This window comes from Mirounga leonina, unplaced genomic scaffold (assembly GCF_011800145.1).
Source record: "Mirounga leonina isolate KUSES-001 unplaced genomic scaffold, KU_Mleo_1.0 Mir_128, whole genome shotgun sequence".
NCBI classification, from domain to species: Eukaryota; Metazoa; Chordata; class Mammalia; order Carnivora; family Phocidae; genus Mirounga; species Mirounga leonina.
In genome coordinates, this window is record NW_023270320.1 from 2,832,584 (window position 1) to 2,849,528 (window position 16,945).

The window sequence follows — 16,945 nt, forward strand, 5'->3', positions numbered from 1 at the left end:
ATGCGGGACTCGATCCCAGGACCCTGGGATCATGACCTGAGCCGAAGGCAGATGCTCAACCATCTGAGCCACCCAGGCGCCCCTTTTTCTGGTTATTCTTAATGAAGTATGTGGATCTCATCCCTCCCTCACGCCCCCACCTCTTTGCGCATGCCTGTTCTTCGCATCACGGCTCTAGAGAAGCAGGGCTACTTACTGTTTGCCAGGACGGGCGTCATGCCCCACCCCATGGCCCGCGGGCTTGAAGCAGCTCCAAGAAGGGGGACGCCCCAGGCCCCAAGTCCCCTTTCTTTGTCTTCCCTCTTCCCTGCAGGTGAGCGGTGCTGATGAGAGGAGAAGGACTCTGACGCCGTTGGCCCTGAGATACAGCATTCTCAGCGAATCCTCACTGGGTATAAACTCTTGGCGATGTGTGTCGCCGCCTTTCCAGAAGGTTGTAGGTGACATCACTCTCCCTCACTCCTAGAGTAGCTTAGCCCATTATGAGCACAGCATGTGGAGGCTTTGGCCCTGGCCTGCACCCAGCCCGCACAGGCTTGGCCACCAGGCCAGCAGACGCTGAGATCTGCCTGGGAGCTGAGCCTCCATCTGAGGTCATTTACTCACACCTGCTGATGGCCTGTCCTGCCGAGAGGACTGACTGCAACCCAATGCTTCTCCCCAGGTTCCCTCAGTGGGACAGACCGAGCAGATATGAAGATGGCTATTATATCAGAACACCTTGGCCTCAGCTGGGCGGGTGAGTCGGGGAATTGGGGGCAGAAAGGCACTTTGCCAGTCTACACAAACCCCTATAGCTCCTTCCCCCTCAGGAGCAACCTCTTCTCACCATCCTTGGTGCATCTGATGTGTGATTGTCTTGGACCCAGCAACGCCTTTGGGCACCAGTGCAAAGTGAGCCCCCTCCCTCCTCCATTTCGGCTTGGTTTTTCTTTATAAGAAAGAATTAACTTTTTACAAAATTTATTTATTTGAAAGAAAGAGAGAATGAGCAGGAGGGAGAGGAAGAGAGAATCTGAGACAGATTCCACACTGAGCGCTGAGCCCAACGTGGTGCTTGATCCCATGACCTGAGCCGAAACCAAGAATCGGACGCTCAACCAACTGAGCCATCCAGGAGCCCCAGAAAGAATTAACTTTTGAAGTTACAAGAGACCTCAGAATCGATCTGGTTCACCTCACTTTACAGATGGGAAAACTGAGATCCAGTTAAATAGAGTGGCTCTAGTTTTGTAGCTAGTTAGTGAGAGAATCTGGAAAACCATCAAACAAATAAAAAACACAGAGACAAAAAACTATGTCTCCTGACCACCTGTCCACTGCTCCCTGTTCTCATGTTGCCCTTCCTCAAAGGCTGGCTTTGTTGAGGGAAAGAAAGAAAGAAAAGGAGAAGTCTCAAAATTCTTCACTTAGAATCTCTGGCTGTTGAGGTCTACCAGAAGTCACATCAACAGTAAGGGCAGAGGGCGCCTGGGTGGCTCAGTTGGTTAAGCGACTGCCTTCGGCTCAGGTCATGATCCTGGAGTCCCTGGATCGAGTCCCGCATCGGGCTCCCTGATCAGCGAGGAGCCTGCTTCTCCCTCTAACCCTCCCCCCGTCATGTACTCTCTCTCTCATTCTTGCTCTCTCAAATAAATAAATAAAATCTTAAAAAAAAAAACAAAAAACAGTAAGGGCAGATCTCATTTGAAGTGAGGCTGTGTGTGGGAAAAATGCAGTGAAAGCTCAAAATACGGTGTTTTACTCAGTCACTGGCCCTATAACTTAATCCACCACCACCACCACCCCCACCCCCACCCCGGGTCCTTTTTTGTTAACTTTCATATGAATGGACTTCCTTCACTCAGCCTCCCTATAGAGAGGGCTTCAGACAAATTCAGAAACCTTAACAATAACTTGCTGAAAGACTCTGACAAAAATTTACATTAGAAGTTCAGGGACTATTCATTCTTAAGCCAAAAAAGAATGTCTGCTGCTGCTTCTTGTGTGTGTGTGTGTGTGTGTGTGTGTGTGTGTGTGGTACGTGTACATTCTGATTCTTACTATCTCTGTCCCTCTGGCCTTCCTCATCCTTGAAATTGGACTCTGAGGTTGTTCTCCCTTCCAAAGCACCTGTGAGAAATAACAATAAAAACAATGGGAGGGAAAAAGCTAACATTCGGTGTTATTGCCTTGCATTTAGATGGGAACTTGTATTTTCATTTTAAATGTAAATAATGCCTTCCCCAGAAGAAACATAAGTACAGAAATGCATTTCCACTCTAATTGCTTCTTGGTGGAAAGTAAGTGGCACCCTGGTGTCGTTCGACAGCCCTGGAGTGGGCATCCGCCGGCTCAGCCCACGCCCGGCTCTGGCATTGGCTTGTTCTGTGACCTTGCATGAGCGCTAGCCTTGCTGAGAGGCTCAGTATTGTCATCTCATATTTGAAGTGATGAAAGAAAGAAAGGACATTCATTCGTTCACTCATTCACTACCTATTTTTTGAGCACTCGTGTTCCTGCCCCACTTTCTGGAGATACAAAGATGCAGGTGTCTCTGTTTCACTAGGTACTTCTGGGTAAGAAGGACTACCAAATCCATGGGGAGACTGTCCTTTAACTCCTGGTACTCCCCACCAGACACCCCCCACTCCATGGCTCCCAGCTGGGGAGCCGGAGCCGGGCTCTGGCGTGGCTCACCCCTGGCCTCGGGTCTTTGCTTGCAGAGTTGGCTCGGGAGCTGCAGTTCAGTGTGGAAGACATCAACAGGATCCGCGTGGAAAACCCCAACTCCTTGTTGGAGCAGAGTGTAGCCTTGTTGAACCTCTGGGTCATCCGTGAAGGCAAAAACGCAAACAGTCAGTACCATTAAGCTAAGGAAGCCTTCTCTTTCCAAAGCCTGGGCCTCTTCACCCAAGCAGTTCTTCTTTCAAATTCCAGTGTGATCATGGCCTTTGGAACCAATCCCTTTTGCACTCTGTCTCTCACACACACACCTCTGCAGGGTCACGGGGTCCTCTAGGCAATCCTGTCATAAGAAGATAGGAAAGTCTTGGCCTCAGCCTTTTTCCCATCTGAGTAAGATAACAGTCACACGGGGACCAAGATGACTGCATAGGTGTAGGGTGTATGACTTCCTGTGGAGTGTCTCAAACACATGAGGACTGTCCTCTCAGGACACAGCATGGGGGAGCAAATCCGGCCTGATGCGGGAGTATCTTTTCCTCCAACCTGGAGGGAAGATTTGTCTCACTCTTTTCATCAGTTCTTCCTCAACTAAATTCCCAATCCTCAGGAACACTAAGAGGAAATTGAGTGTCTGCATTTGCATCTCAAATCAACTGGCAAGGACCAAGGATTTCAAAAGGACAGTATCCAATTCTCCTTACTCTCATTCCCTGTGGAATTCCTCTTAGATGACAAAAAAACAGTCTTTCCATGCTTTGAAATTGGCCACCATTACAGGGTTGGAAAAGATCTGTGGAAGGATAACAAAATATCCCCCAAAGAGGCGGGTAGTTTTGATTATGACAAAAGAGGGGTGCCTCCACATTCGGAGACGATAAATCACCCCCACCCCCAACTTCCCGCCTGCCCCCCACATTCCAGCCCCACCCACAATGATGAGAATCCCCGCAGCAAGCGCCCCTTCTCTTCTCCCCCCACCTCCCCGCAGTGGAGAATCTGTATGCAGCCCTGCGGAACATTGACCGAAGTGAGATCGTGAACATGCTGGAAGGCTCCGGCAGACAAAGCCGCAATCTGAAACCTGAGCGACGGCACACAGACCGGGACTACTCTTCTTCGCCCTCCCAGATGAATGGTGAGTGTCTCCTGGAAGGAGGCGGGGCTGACCTGGGTGCCACTTTCCAGGCACCAGCACGTGACACTTCATGAAACCATCTCTCCCTTTGGTGGGAGGTCGACCTCCACGCGCTCCCTCCCTGGTGGGGGTGAGCGCAGAGGCAAGCACGAGAGACAGGTGTGTACTCCTGGGCAGGGAGGCTTCCTGATGCTCTCTGCAGCGACAGGCTCCTGGCGTGGTCCAGGCAACAGCTGGAGTCGGGGCAGGGCTGGGCCCCTTGCCCCTCTCTGTAGTTCTGCACCAGGAATGGACCCTCTTGGGCTTGCGTTCCCATCTGTAAGACAGTCAGTGATAGAAAAGCAAAGGGCGTAGAGATTTGGGCACAAGATCTGATGTGGATAAGCTGGCTGGTGTTCAAAGTCCTCTTGCGGCCCTTCTGTGAGGCTAAGTGGGCTCCTTTTTCTGAGTCTGGTCTCTCTCTCTCTCTCTCTCTTTTTCTCACCCCATCTCTTTCCTCTCCCTCTTTTGAATGTGCTTCAAGCATGGCGCAGACCCCCAGCGTGACCAGTGCCAAGGGGAGGAAGCCCGGAGGCCCCTGACCTTTGCCCCCAGGACCCCCACTGGGGGCGGAGGGAGGGGGTGCCTCCCTTGCACCTCTTTCCTCCCAGCAGCAGTGAAAGTAGCCAGCTGCATGAAGGAGACGGGCTCGGGGTCCCGCACCCTCTCCCCTCATTTGCCCTCTCTCTAGCCACTGGGCACAGAAAGAGCAGAGGCCCTGCTCTTCGGTGGGAGCCAGGAAGCTAGGGTTCCAGTCCCTCCTTCCTCCCGACTCCATGAGCGGCTGACTCGCTCCTCTTCTTTAAAGTCGATTCCCGAGGGCCCTTACAGACCTCGAAGGAACGGTTTTAATTCTCTGGTGCCTAAGTCGTCACCCGGCACAGCGACCTCCCGCCGCGCTCCGCAGGCTGCCAGTGTACGGGCGTCCAGGCCGCACACGCGCGTGCTGGCTGCGCAGGCGCCTGCGGCCGGGGGGCGTGCCCCGAGCCGGTAAGTTCCCGGCCGGTCTGGGCGTGCAGCCTCCTTTGGCCAGGTAGAGCCTGCGCATGCCGAGCCCCTCCCACGTTTCTCTCTCCCGTGCCCCGTGTCTCCTGAAACATGCCATCTACCACCGCTGGGCGCAGGGCTCCTCTGTTGATCACGTCCTGTCGTCTTTCTCTTCTGCCTCTGGCCTCACCTGGACCTCTCGTCCACTCATGCTCTCACACTGCCTGGCTCCACTGTCTCCACCTCGGCCCGGTGTTCAGGCGCCGTCCACCTCCGCAGATGCATGTCGTGAAGGACTTCTAGCCCTTCCTCCCCGTGTGTCTCACGGCTGTGTGTGAGGGCGTGTGTGCGCGTGTGTGCACGGCGGGGCGGGGGTCCTCTGGCTCCAGGGAGGCTGTGTACTGCGCACTGCTCGCCGCTCTTCATGCCTGGCGTAAAGAGGCTCCGAGACAGTGGTCCACTCCCACGTCCCTCGGGGGACCAAGCCAGAGCACTGCAGGGACTGCTAAGGAGCCTAGCTCCCTTCCACAGAGAGAGAAAGGGAGGGCAGCTGACGGATGCTGGGAACTTCGGGAAACCCACGGGACAGAGCTTCTCCTTTTCACTGTGATCCCTGATCCCTTGGTTGGGTTTCTTAACATTCCTGGTGCTGTTTCAGTCAAGTCAAATCAGCAAGTTTTTGTTTCTTTGTGCCCCAGTTATGTACCTAGGGGACAGCAGGCACATAGAATTACAGGAGCAGAAACAAGGCAGGACGACAATTAAAACTATGTTAAGAGGGTGGGTCTCATGTGAAGTGCTCTTACCACAAAAAAAAAAAAAAAAAGAGTCCCAGACTCAGGCATCTATGAATTTCCCATCGGCCACTGGACTTGCAGCCCTAGCCAGGCCTAGAGAGTCCAGTGCCTAAACAGAGTTCAAAATCCCTCTGTGGACTGGGTGCTCCGTGACTGGTGAAAAAAGGCTCTGTTTTAGTGGGTCTGCTCATTTAGCAAACACTTTTTGAACACCTGTCACATGCCAGGCACTGGTCTAGGCAGAGGAGATAAATCGGTTCTCAGACAGACACGCACAAAAATCCCCTAAAACTCTGCCTCCAGGGAACTTACCTTCTGTTTGGCGAGGCAAGCAACAATGTAGTATGTAAGTGAATGATAAAACGTGCTAGCAGAGAGAGGGAGGAAGCCAGGGCAGGAGCAGAGCTCAGATGGCATCAGGAGGCCAGCTCTTACAGACTCCCCTGAGGACACTGGGTCACTGGAAGTGAAATAGGGAGCCACTGGAGGCTTTGGCGAGGAAGAGGAGCATGATCTAACTTAAGTTTTCAAAGGATTCCTCTCCCTGCTTTGTTGTTCTTAGATAATCACAAACTGAATGCTTCTGTGTGTCCTGGTTTCCCTATCTCGCCCTGTCACCCCTTCCGCCCCTCCTCCAGCAGGCCTCCTGATGGACACAGGCTGTGTGCTCTGCATGCGTGCTCCCCACCTCGGCCCAAGCAGACAGACACCCCGCTCAGTCTGCTCTGCCCTTCTGGCACTAGAATTGGCTTCTCTCTGTTTATCCTGCCCTCTTCCCTGTCCCAGGAAGACCATCCCATATCTGGGTACCATTCTGGCCTGGAAAGAAGGAGCAGGAGGACTGAGAGGTAGAAGGCGAGAGAGCGGCCATCCGTCATTCCCCTGGCACTCTCCTGGGCAGGGGCCCATGATGGCTTGTCCTGCTGCCCGCCCAGCCCTCCACACAGATGTCGCAGTTGAACCTTGCCTCCTTTGCACTTTACCTTGCTTCTTTGCTTGTCTGAGCCTCCTTATGAAGTGATGGGGATGAAGGGCAGGGCTTGAGTGCTCTGTGCTGTCAAGAAAACAGAAACTCAAGATCTGTTTTCCTTCCGTCCTGGCTCCTCTTGCCATATGTGCCTGGCCTGGTCAAAGTAGAAAGGGGCTTAAGTTGAAAGGCCAGTTTTCTTCACCTCCACTGGAGGAGACTGCCCTGGGTTCTTGGGTAATAAACATGAAGAAAAAACTTGCCCATAAAGCAAAAAAAAGAAAAGCATGTTTCTAAAAACAAATCAGATTTCTCACAGAAGAGGGAAAAAATGGACATCTCACATCCACACTTGTCAGGTCCATTTGTTTGATAAGTTGGACATGTGGTAATGTCGAAATAAAATGTGTTTTACTTCTGTCAACTTCTGAATACAACTGGTGAATGTGGCTCTTGTCTGAGGTCAGGCTGGCTGTCTGCTCCTTGTCTAGCTTGCTACTAACATTAAACTCTGAGGGTGATCATTACATCTTGGTCAGCAGAAAGCCAGCAGGATAACCAGAGATGAAGAGAGACTTGGGGAGGGACTGCTGGCCTGTGCTCTGCCCCAGAGCAGTATCTGTAGTTGCCTCTTACCTGATCTCCCCAAAATGCAACCCCAGAGGGAGGAGGAGCTCTAGACTGAGGGATGGGCTGGTGACTTGGGTGGCAGAGCCACATGAGACTATTAGAAAGACGGGCACTTCTGAAACTCAGCCTAGGGGACTCAGTAGACCTTACTGTGGTCTGGTCCACGCCAGATTTTGTGAGATAATCCTCATGAGGATAAGCTCAGGCCTTATGAGCATTGCTCTGACTTAATAGTAATCCCCACTGGCACTGTGTATGGCTACCCACAGCCTCAGATCTAAGCTTATGGGGATGTGGATAGATCAGTGGGTGTCCTCTGGAGCCTGAGAGGGAGCAGCGAGGCATACACCTTAGACACTATTACTAGAGGAGGGACTCCAGAATAAAAAAAAGCCAGGAAGTCCTGGAAGAGGGTATGCATGAGTTCTTTCCATGGACACATTTCATTTGGGTGAAATTCCATTAAAGTAAACACCATGGAAGTTTTAAGGAAGAAAGTTCCCAAAGGATACCCAAATGAGCCTCAGGTATTCTGTGGCCAGTAGAGCTACCCTCTTCCTGTCTTTATCAGGTCTTAGTGAGATTCCCAAAGGTGACAGAAATTCACTTGGCTATAACCAGGGGGCTGTTTAAGATGCATTCCACTTCTGGCCAAAATGAGGTAAATAGATAAGGACTGAATATACCCTCCTGCTTAAAACAGCCCCCCACTCCCAAAATGGGCCAAATGTATGAAACAACCGTTCTCACGACATTGGACATTAGTCAATAAAAGACCGTGATCCATGGGACATGGGAAATAATTGAGAAAAACTCTGTAATTGCTAGTTTCTAGGTCATGACATGGGGAAGAGAAATCCAAGAAGTTTCCCTGGGTTGAAAAGAAGTTGTTGAGAATCCAGAGAGAATGGGGCAGCTAGAGTTGTCGAGATATAGAGTATCAGGGAAGACATAGCTGCTTAGAGAATTCTAGAGATCTTCAGAGGGTCCCCTACAAGTTTTGGTTGAGTATTAATCAGCAATTCCCAACAGACTGATCATTCAGAGACATTGCATAGGGAACAAAAGGGCCTTATCTGGAAATGGAAGAAAAAAACTAGCCCTAAGTTGATCAGTGCTCCAGTCCTATCTAATCAACCTTGAAAGCAAACCTCAAAAGGATCAGATTGCTTCCAAGTTATTTAACCACATAACAGAACAAAGCTCAAGAATATTCATAGGAATACAACAATATCTAGCACCCACCAAGATAAAATTCACAATGTCTGATATCTAGTTAAAGATTACCAGACATAGAGATAGGAGGGGCACCTGGGTGGCTCAGTCGGTTAAGTGTCTGCCTTCCATTCAGGTCATGATCCCAGGGTCCTAGGATTGAGTCCCACATGGGGCTCCCTGCTCAGCGGGGAACCTGCTTCTCCCTCTGCCTGTCACTCTGCCTACTTGTGCGTGCTCTCTCTCTCTTTTCTGTGTGTCAAATAAATAAAATCTTAAAAAAAAAAAAAGATAGGGGGGCGCCTGGGTGGCTCAGTCGTTAAGCGTCTGCCTTCGGCTCAGGTCATGATCCCAGGGTCCTGGGATCGAGCCCCACGTCGGGCTCCCTGCTCAGCGGGAAGCCTGCTTCTCCCTCTCCCACTCCCCCTGCTGTGTTCCCGCTCTCGCTGTGTCTCTCTCTGTCAAATGAATAAATAAAAAAAATCTTTAAAAAAAAAAAAAAGATAGGAAAATGTGACCCATAATAGAGAAAAATCAATTAAAACTGACTCTAAACTGAAACAGATGTTACAATTAGCAGACAAGAATGGTAAAACAGTTATTATAACTGTATTTCAGGTGTTAAAAAAGTTAAGTAGAGACATAGAAAACATTTTAAAACACTCAAGCCAATCTTCTAGAGAGGAAATTATAATGTGTAGGATGAAAAATACACTGAATGGATTAGACATTACAGAAGAAAAGATTAGTGAATTTGATAACATAGTAGTAGAAACTCTTCAAAACCCAAAAGAAAAGAAAATTTTTGAAAAGCCTCAGTGACCTTATATGTGTGAAAATAGAGTTCCCAACAGAGAATGGGTGAAAAAGCATGTGAAGAAATAAGGGCTGAAAAATGTCCAATTTTGATGAAAGCTATAAATACACAGATCTAAGAAGTTCAATGAATCACATGCACAAGAAACATGAGAGCAACTATGGCAAGGCATATTTTAAACAAACAGGTCAAAACCAGTGATAGAGAAAGTCTTGAAAGTAGTCAAAGAAAAAGGGACATGTACAAAAGAACAAAGATAAGGATGACATCAAACATCTTTTTGGAAACAGTGCAAGTCAGAAGACAGTGGAGCAACATCTTTACAGTAGACCACATCTTTAAGGAACACTTCTAAAGTAACCTAGAATTCTATACCTAGCAAGAACAGCTTTCAAAAATGAAGGCAAATAAAGACTTTGCAAAACATACAAAAACTGAAAGAATTCACCACCAGGAGACCCATGCTTCAAGCAAGGTTAAGAAAATAAATAAAAGTCTTTTAGGCCAGAGTAAAATGCTACCAGACAGAAATATGGATCTATAAGAAGGAATTAACAGTGCAAAAATGTTAACTGCAAGGATAAATACATAATTTTCTAGTTAGTTACATTATTTCCTCATTATTTAAATCTCTTTAAAAGATAATCAGTGGTGTAAACAAAAATAATAATGTAATGTTGGGTTTATAACATGTAAAAGTAAAATGTATGACAACAATAGTAGAAAAGTCAAAAAAGTCAAGAGGGAAAAATGGAGACGTACTATTATAAGGTGCTTATACTATATACCAAGTGTTATAATTTCACTTCAAAGTAGACTGTGATAGGGGCGCCTGGATGGTTCAGTCGGTTAGGCATCTAACTCTTGGTTTCTGCTCAGGTCATGGTCTCAGGGTCCTGGGATCAGCCCTGCCTCAAGCTCCACACTCAGCGGGGAGTCTGCTTCTCCTCTCCCTCTCCCCCTCCCCCTACTCACACACTCTGTCTCTCCAAAATAAGTCTTTTTTAGAAAGTAGTCTGTGATAGGTCATGGATGTATATTATGAGCCTTAAAGCAACTACTCAAATAATAAAACAGAATTATACCTAATAATCCATCAAAATAGATCAAATGGAATCATAATTTTAATTAATCCAAAAGAGGACATATAAAGAAGAAAAAGAGAACAGATGGGATAAATAGAAAAGTAGAAATTAGCAAGTGATTGATTTAAACCTAACCATATAAATAATCTTATTAAATATAAATGGTCTAAATACTCCAGTTAAAAGGCAGAGGTAGTCATACCGAATATATAGGTAAATCTCAACTATGCCCTTCAAATATCAAAACACAAATTCCTTAAAAGTAAAAGGATGAGAAAAGATAAACTGTGCTAACATTAATCAAAAGACAACTGGCATGGTTATATTAATATCAAACAAGTAGGTTTCAGAACAAAGAATATTACCAGTGAGGACGAAAATAATTTTGTAAGTAGTTCATCAAGAGGGCATGACAATCCTAAATGCTTATGTGCCTAGTAATATAGCTTTAAAATACATGGAGCAAAAACTGAGAAAACTGCAATGAGAAATAGACAAAACCACAGTTATAGTGGGAGATTTTGATATCCCTGTCTTGATAATTGATAGAACAAGTAGAAAAATCAGCGTATGGAAGATTTGAACAACACTGTCCTCCAGCTTGACCTAATTGACACTTATAAACATTAACAGCAGCATGCACATTCTTCTCAGTTGCATCTGGAACTTATACCAACATGGAACATATTCTAGACCATAAAGCAAGTCTCAGATTTAGAAGAATTTGAGATAGAGACAAAGCATGTTCTCTAACCACAGTGAAACTAAATTAGAAAACAATAACAGAAAATCTGCAAATCTCAAATATTTGGAGCTAAATAATACACTCCTAAATAACCCATGGGTCAAAAAAGAGAGTGAAAGGGAAATTAGAATATAGTCTGAGTTGAATGTAAGTAAGAACACAAGACATCAAAATTTATAGGATGCCAGTTGTGTGGTGGACTCAGCCTATCAATAGCTAATATTGTGGCTGGACCAGCCCTTGTGGTTCTTATTATGATTGCAAGATGTCCATTAGCAATAACCACCAGGAAGCTTTGGGGTGGGGAGGTTTATTACTTACAGAACTTGAAAATTACATAGCATATTTAAGGCCACATAGCAAGGTTGTGAGGAGAGATAGAGATCAAGCTTGGGGCTGAGGTTCTGCTTTTTGGGGGGTTGAGAGTGGGGACCTAGGGTTGCATGGGCTCACTTTTTTTTTTAAGATTTATTTATTTATTTATTTGAGAGAGAGAAAGAGCACAAGCAGGAGGGACAGGCAGAGGGAGAGGGAGTGGGAGAAGCAGACTCCCCACCGAGCAGGGAGCCCATGCAGGGCTCAATCCCAGGACCCTGAGATCATGACCTGAGCCCAAAGCTGACACTTTAACCAAATGAGCCACCCAGATGCCCCTCATGGGCTCACTGTTGGTGCATTTAAAACATAAGAGTGGGAATTTAAAGCATGAGAAAAGAAAAATCAAGTGGCCCAAATGATCAGTTACTGAAATCAACCAAGATCTCCATAACAGAAGGGCCTCAGTCAGGGGAGGTGGCCTGGCAATGTGTTTATTTGAGGTAGCCATCTTTGAAGTGGATACCTGGGCAATTAAAGCTTAGGTCAGGCACTTGCATTACAGAAAGTAAAAAAAGAAAAAGAAAAGAAAAGAAAACCCAACAGTCAGGGCATTATGCTACCCTAGTAAGGCAGTACTTAGGGGTGGACAATGTCTACATGGGAAAAGAGAAACGTTCTTAAATTTTAAAAATTATCCACATGAGAGAAAGGAAAATATCCAACTCCAGCCCATGCTAGCTCTCCTTTTTTTCCACCTAAGGTAGTGGGAAAAAAATCTTAATACTTGTGAAGCTCATAGTCCAAAGGCATAGAGGCTCACTAAAAGACCGAGACCTAATCACAGGACTAGAGAATGCTTTTCCTCCCCCCACACCTCACCAGTGCATGACTAAAGGCCTATTCTCAGCAGTTCCTTTTATTCAGTACATCACATCTGGATATCAAGAAAAATTTATAAGGCATCCCAAAAGGCAAAAAACACAGTTTGAAGAGACAGAGCAAGCATTAGAACCAGTCATGGCAAGGGATGTTGGAATTATCAGACTGGGGATTTAAAACAACTATGATCAATATGCTAAGGGTTCTAATGGATAAAATAGGCATTAGGTAGGAACAGTGGGTATTATAAGCAGAGAGATGAAAATCCTAAGAAAGAACCAGAAAGAAATACTAGCATAAATGAAGAACGCTTTTGATGGGCTTACTAGTATGCTGGACACGGCTGAGGAAAGAATCTCTGAGCTTGAGGATATGTCAACAGGAATCTCCAAAACCAAAAAGTAAAGAGAACAAAGACCAAAAGCATAGAATACCCAAGGAGTGTGGAGCGACAACAGAAGGTGTAACATACACATTATGGCAATACCAGATGGAGAAGAAAGAAAGGAGCAGAAGAAATATTTGAAAAAACTAATGACTGAGAATTTACCCAAATTAATGTTGGACACCAACCCCCAAATTCAGAAAGCTCAGAGAACACAGTAGGATAAATGCCAAAAACTACACTTAGGCATATCATTTTCAAGTCACAGGAAGTCAAAGATAAAGAAAAAAATCCTGAAAAAAAAATTTTTTAAACCAGAGGGAAAAACACCTTACCTATAGAGGAACAAAGATAACATTACATCTGACTCCTCTCAGCAGCCCTACAGACAAGAAGGAAGTGACGTGAAATATTTAAGTGTTGAGAGGAAAAAACACCAACCTGGAATTCCTTATCCTCTAAAATTTTATACTTCAAAAGTGAAAAAGGAATAAAGACTTCTCAGACAACCAAAAATTGAGGGAGTTTGTTGCCAGCAGACCCGCCTTGCAAAAAGTATTAAAATAAGTTCTTTTGAGAGAAGGAAGACAATATGGGTGAGGAACCTGGATGTACATAAAGTAAGGAAGAGCATCAAAGAAAGATTAAGTGAAAATAAAATAAAAACTTAAATTTTCTTACTCTTAGTTGATCTACAGTTTGTTCAAAATGATAATAGCAATAATGTATTCAATTATGCCTGCCTGTACACACACACACACACACACACATACATATATGCTATGTGTAAGTGAAATGAATGAGGAGTGATGCACAGCAGTGGTAGAAGGAACGGGAGGGAGGAATTAAGATTATTTTATTATAAGGTACTCACACTACCTGTGCTGTAGTGTTATTTGAAAGTGGACTGTATAAGTGTATATTGCAAACACCAGGGCAACCACTAAAAATAAAATTTTAAAGAAGCATAACTAATATGCTAAGAAAGGAGAAAGGATGGAATCATATAAAATGCTCAATTAAAACCACAAAAGGCAGAAAAAGAGTAGAAGATAAAAATAGGAACAAAGAACAAGGGCAACAAATAAAAAACAGTAACAAATAGGATAGATATCAATCCAGCTATATCAAGAATCACTTTGGGGGACAATGGTCTAAACGTACCAATTAAAAGACTCAGAATGCATCAAAAAACACATCTTGTCTACATGAAACCCATTTTAAATATAAAGACACATGTAGATTAAAAGTAAATGGATGGACAAAAATACACCATGCTAACACTAATCAAAAGAATACATGAGAAACTATATTAATTTCAGACAGAGCAGACCTCAAAGCAAAGAAAGTTATCAGGGATAAAGAGGGGCATTACATAATGATAAAGAGGTCAGTTCTCCAAGAAGGCATAATAATCCTTAACGTGTATGTGCCTAACAACAGAGGATCAAACTATGGGAGGCAAAAACTGAGAGAACTGCAAGGAGAAACAGATGAATCCACTATCAGAGTTGGAAACTCTAGCACCCCTGTGTCAGAAATGGACAGACCCAGTAGGCAGAAAATGGGTGAGGACAGTTGAACTCAACAAGACCATCATCAACTGGATGTGACTGACATCTATAGCCTACTTCATCCAGCAGCAGCAGAATACACATTTTTCTCAAGTTCACATGGAACATTCACCAAGATAGACCATATTCTGGGCCATAAAACACATCTTAATAAATTTAAAAGAATGGAAATACATAAATCAATGTAATCCATCAGATTAACAAACTAAAAAAGAAAAACCACATGATTATCACAATAGATGCAGAAAAAGTATTTGACAAATCCAATATCCATTCCTGATTTAAAAAAAAACAAACAGCAACAACAACAAAAGATGGATAAATTAGTGAACAGAATGGAGTCTAGAAATAGAACGACATCTATATGAACAACTGATTTTCAACAAAAGTGCAAAGGCAATTCGGTGGAGAAAGGGTAATTTTTACAAGTGGGGCTGGAATAATTGGATTTTCATAAGCAAAAATGAACTTGCATTCATACCTTGCATCAGCACATACAAAAATTAACTCAAAGTGGATGGCAGCTTAAATGTAAAACCTAACATAAAAACTTCTAGAAATAAACATAAAACTATACAACTTCTAGAAGGAAACATAAAAGAAAACCTTAGAAATCTTGGTTAAGGCAAAGGTTTCTTAGCTACGACACTAAAAGTACAATCTGTAAAAAATGATAAATCGGGCTTCATCAAATTTAAAAAACTTTTGCTATTCAAAATACACTGTTAAAAAAGTGAAAAATTAAGCCACAGATTGGGAGAAAATATTGGAAATAATCATCTGATACAGGACTTGTATCTAGAATATATAAAGAACTCTCAAAACTCAGTAAGAAGAAAACAAACAGTCCAATTTTTAGGAGAGCAGAAAATTTAAACAGACAGTTAACCTAGAAGAGATACAGATGGCATATAAACACATAAAAAGATGCTCAGCATTGTTAGTCATTAGGAAAATACAAATTAAAACTACAAGGAGATCCCACGACCCCCCCGTAAGAATGGCTAAAATGGAAAAGGTCAATCATACCAGGTGTCAATGAGGATAGGGAGGAACTGGCCCTCTCATCCACTGCTGGTGCGAAGGTAAAACGGGACAACAAATTTGGAAAAGACTTTGCTTCTTGAGAAGTTAAAATACACCTATCCTATGATCCAGCCACTCGGTTCCTAGGTGTGTACCCAAAAGAAAAAACATATGTTCACACGGACAAGCAGCTTTATTTGTAACAGCCCCAAACTGGAAGCAACTCACATGTGCATTAACAGGTGAATGGATGAACCGCCTGTGATGTATCCACCTAAAGGAATACAGCTCAGCGGTAACAATGGATAAATCATCGATGAATTCAACAGCATGGGTGATACCCAAATCACTAGGCCCAGTGAAAGAAACTAGACAGAAAAGAGTATACACTGTGTAAGTCCATTTATAGAAAGTTCTGGGAAATGCAACCTAATGTACGGTGACAGAAGCAGATCGGTGGTTACCTGGGAACGGGGACGCAGAAGGAAGGATTGCAAAGAAACGTGAGGACACCTTTCAAGGGCGATGAATATCCCTCTTTTCATTGTGGTGATGGTTTCTTGGAACTTATCCAATTAGCTACTTGAAAATATGTGCACTTACTGTATGTCAACTATACTTCAATAAAGCAATTTTAAAAGATACTAATGGCAAAATCTAGTGACAAGACCACTCTTACTGTGTGCCCCGAGCCAGTGCCTGAACCTCTAGTTTGCTAATCTATAGAGTAGGAGAAATATTGCTTTCCTTGTAGGGTTGTTGTGACAACTAAAAATAACATATTAGGTTTTTGTTTTTGTTTTTTTTTACAAAATAGATGCTTAATTAGTCATGGAAACAATATAATAATGCCTTCAAGAATAGGAAGAGGGGTGCTTAGGTGTTTCAGTCGGTTAAGCATCTGCCTTCAGCTCAGGTCATGATCCTAGGGTTCTGGGATCGAGCCCCGAGTCGGGCTCCCTGCTCAGCGAGGAGCCTGCTTCTCCCTCTCCCTCTGTCCCCCCACCCCCTGCTCATGTGCTCTCTCTCGCTCTGCTCTTTCTCTCAAGTAAAGGAATAAAATCTTTAAAAAAAAGGGGGGGGGGAATAAGAAAAATAATCACTTGACTCTCAAATGTTCTGCTCACATATATTCCAGAGAGATTTCCATGGAGGGTTTGAAGGCCATTGACCTTGGTTTCCCAATTCCTTAGGTCGAGGTTCCACATACAGTGATTTGGATTTAACACAGGAAGATTTGGCCCACTCATTTCTCCCACTCTCCCACCTCTTCTTTGTTCCTCCTCGTTTGGCCAGAGCTGTTAGTTTGCAAGTGCAGTGCTACCCTTCCAGCCACCCAGCACCTGATGGTCTCTTCCCCCCACTTCTCATCGTGGGCTCCGGAACCACAGAGACTTAGAGATCAGTCAGGAAGAAAACTCTCCTGGGATGATGAAGAGAGGGTGTATGTCAATCATACAGCATGGTTTCTGGCACCTGGGACACAAGTCCTCCTCACGCATCTGGAGAGTTCTGCAGTAGTCACCAGGGCCTATGGAGTCCCAATCCTGTTCTAGGAAAGTGGGAGGGAGAGAGAGACACCATCCCTGCCTTCAAAGAGTGTACTGTCCCACGAACCAGCTTAGCAAGGGAACACAGGACGGGTTCAAAGACGGGGGGGGGGGGGGGGGGGGGGGGGG

General features: G+C 44.9%; 1 protein-coding gene across 1 annotated transcript in view; it reads left to right on the forward strand.

Annotated features, from left to right (window-relative positions):
- Positions 1–16,945, forward strand: part of ANK1 (ankyrin 1) — a 127,435-nt gene that overhangs the window by 92,091 nt on the left and 18,399 nt on the right. Inside the window, exons 34-37 of the mRNA XM_035003964.1 lie at positions 314–392; positions 665–739; positions 2,706–2,837; positions 3,656–3,802. Coding sequence (XP_034859855.1) covers positions 314–392; positions 665–739; positions 2,706–2,837; positions 3,656–3,802 — 433 coding nt within the window. The remainder of the gene's footprint in view (positions 1–313; positions 393–664; positions 740–2,705; positions 2,838–3,655; positions 3,803–16,945) is intronic.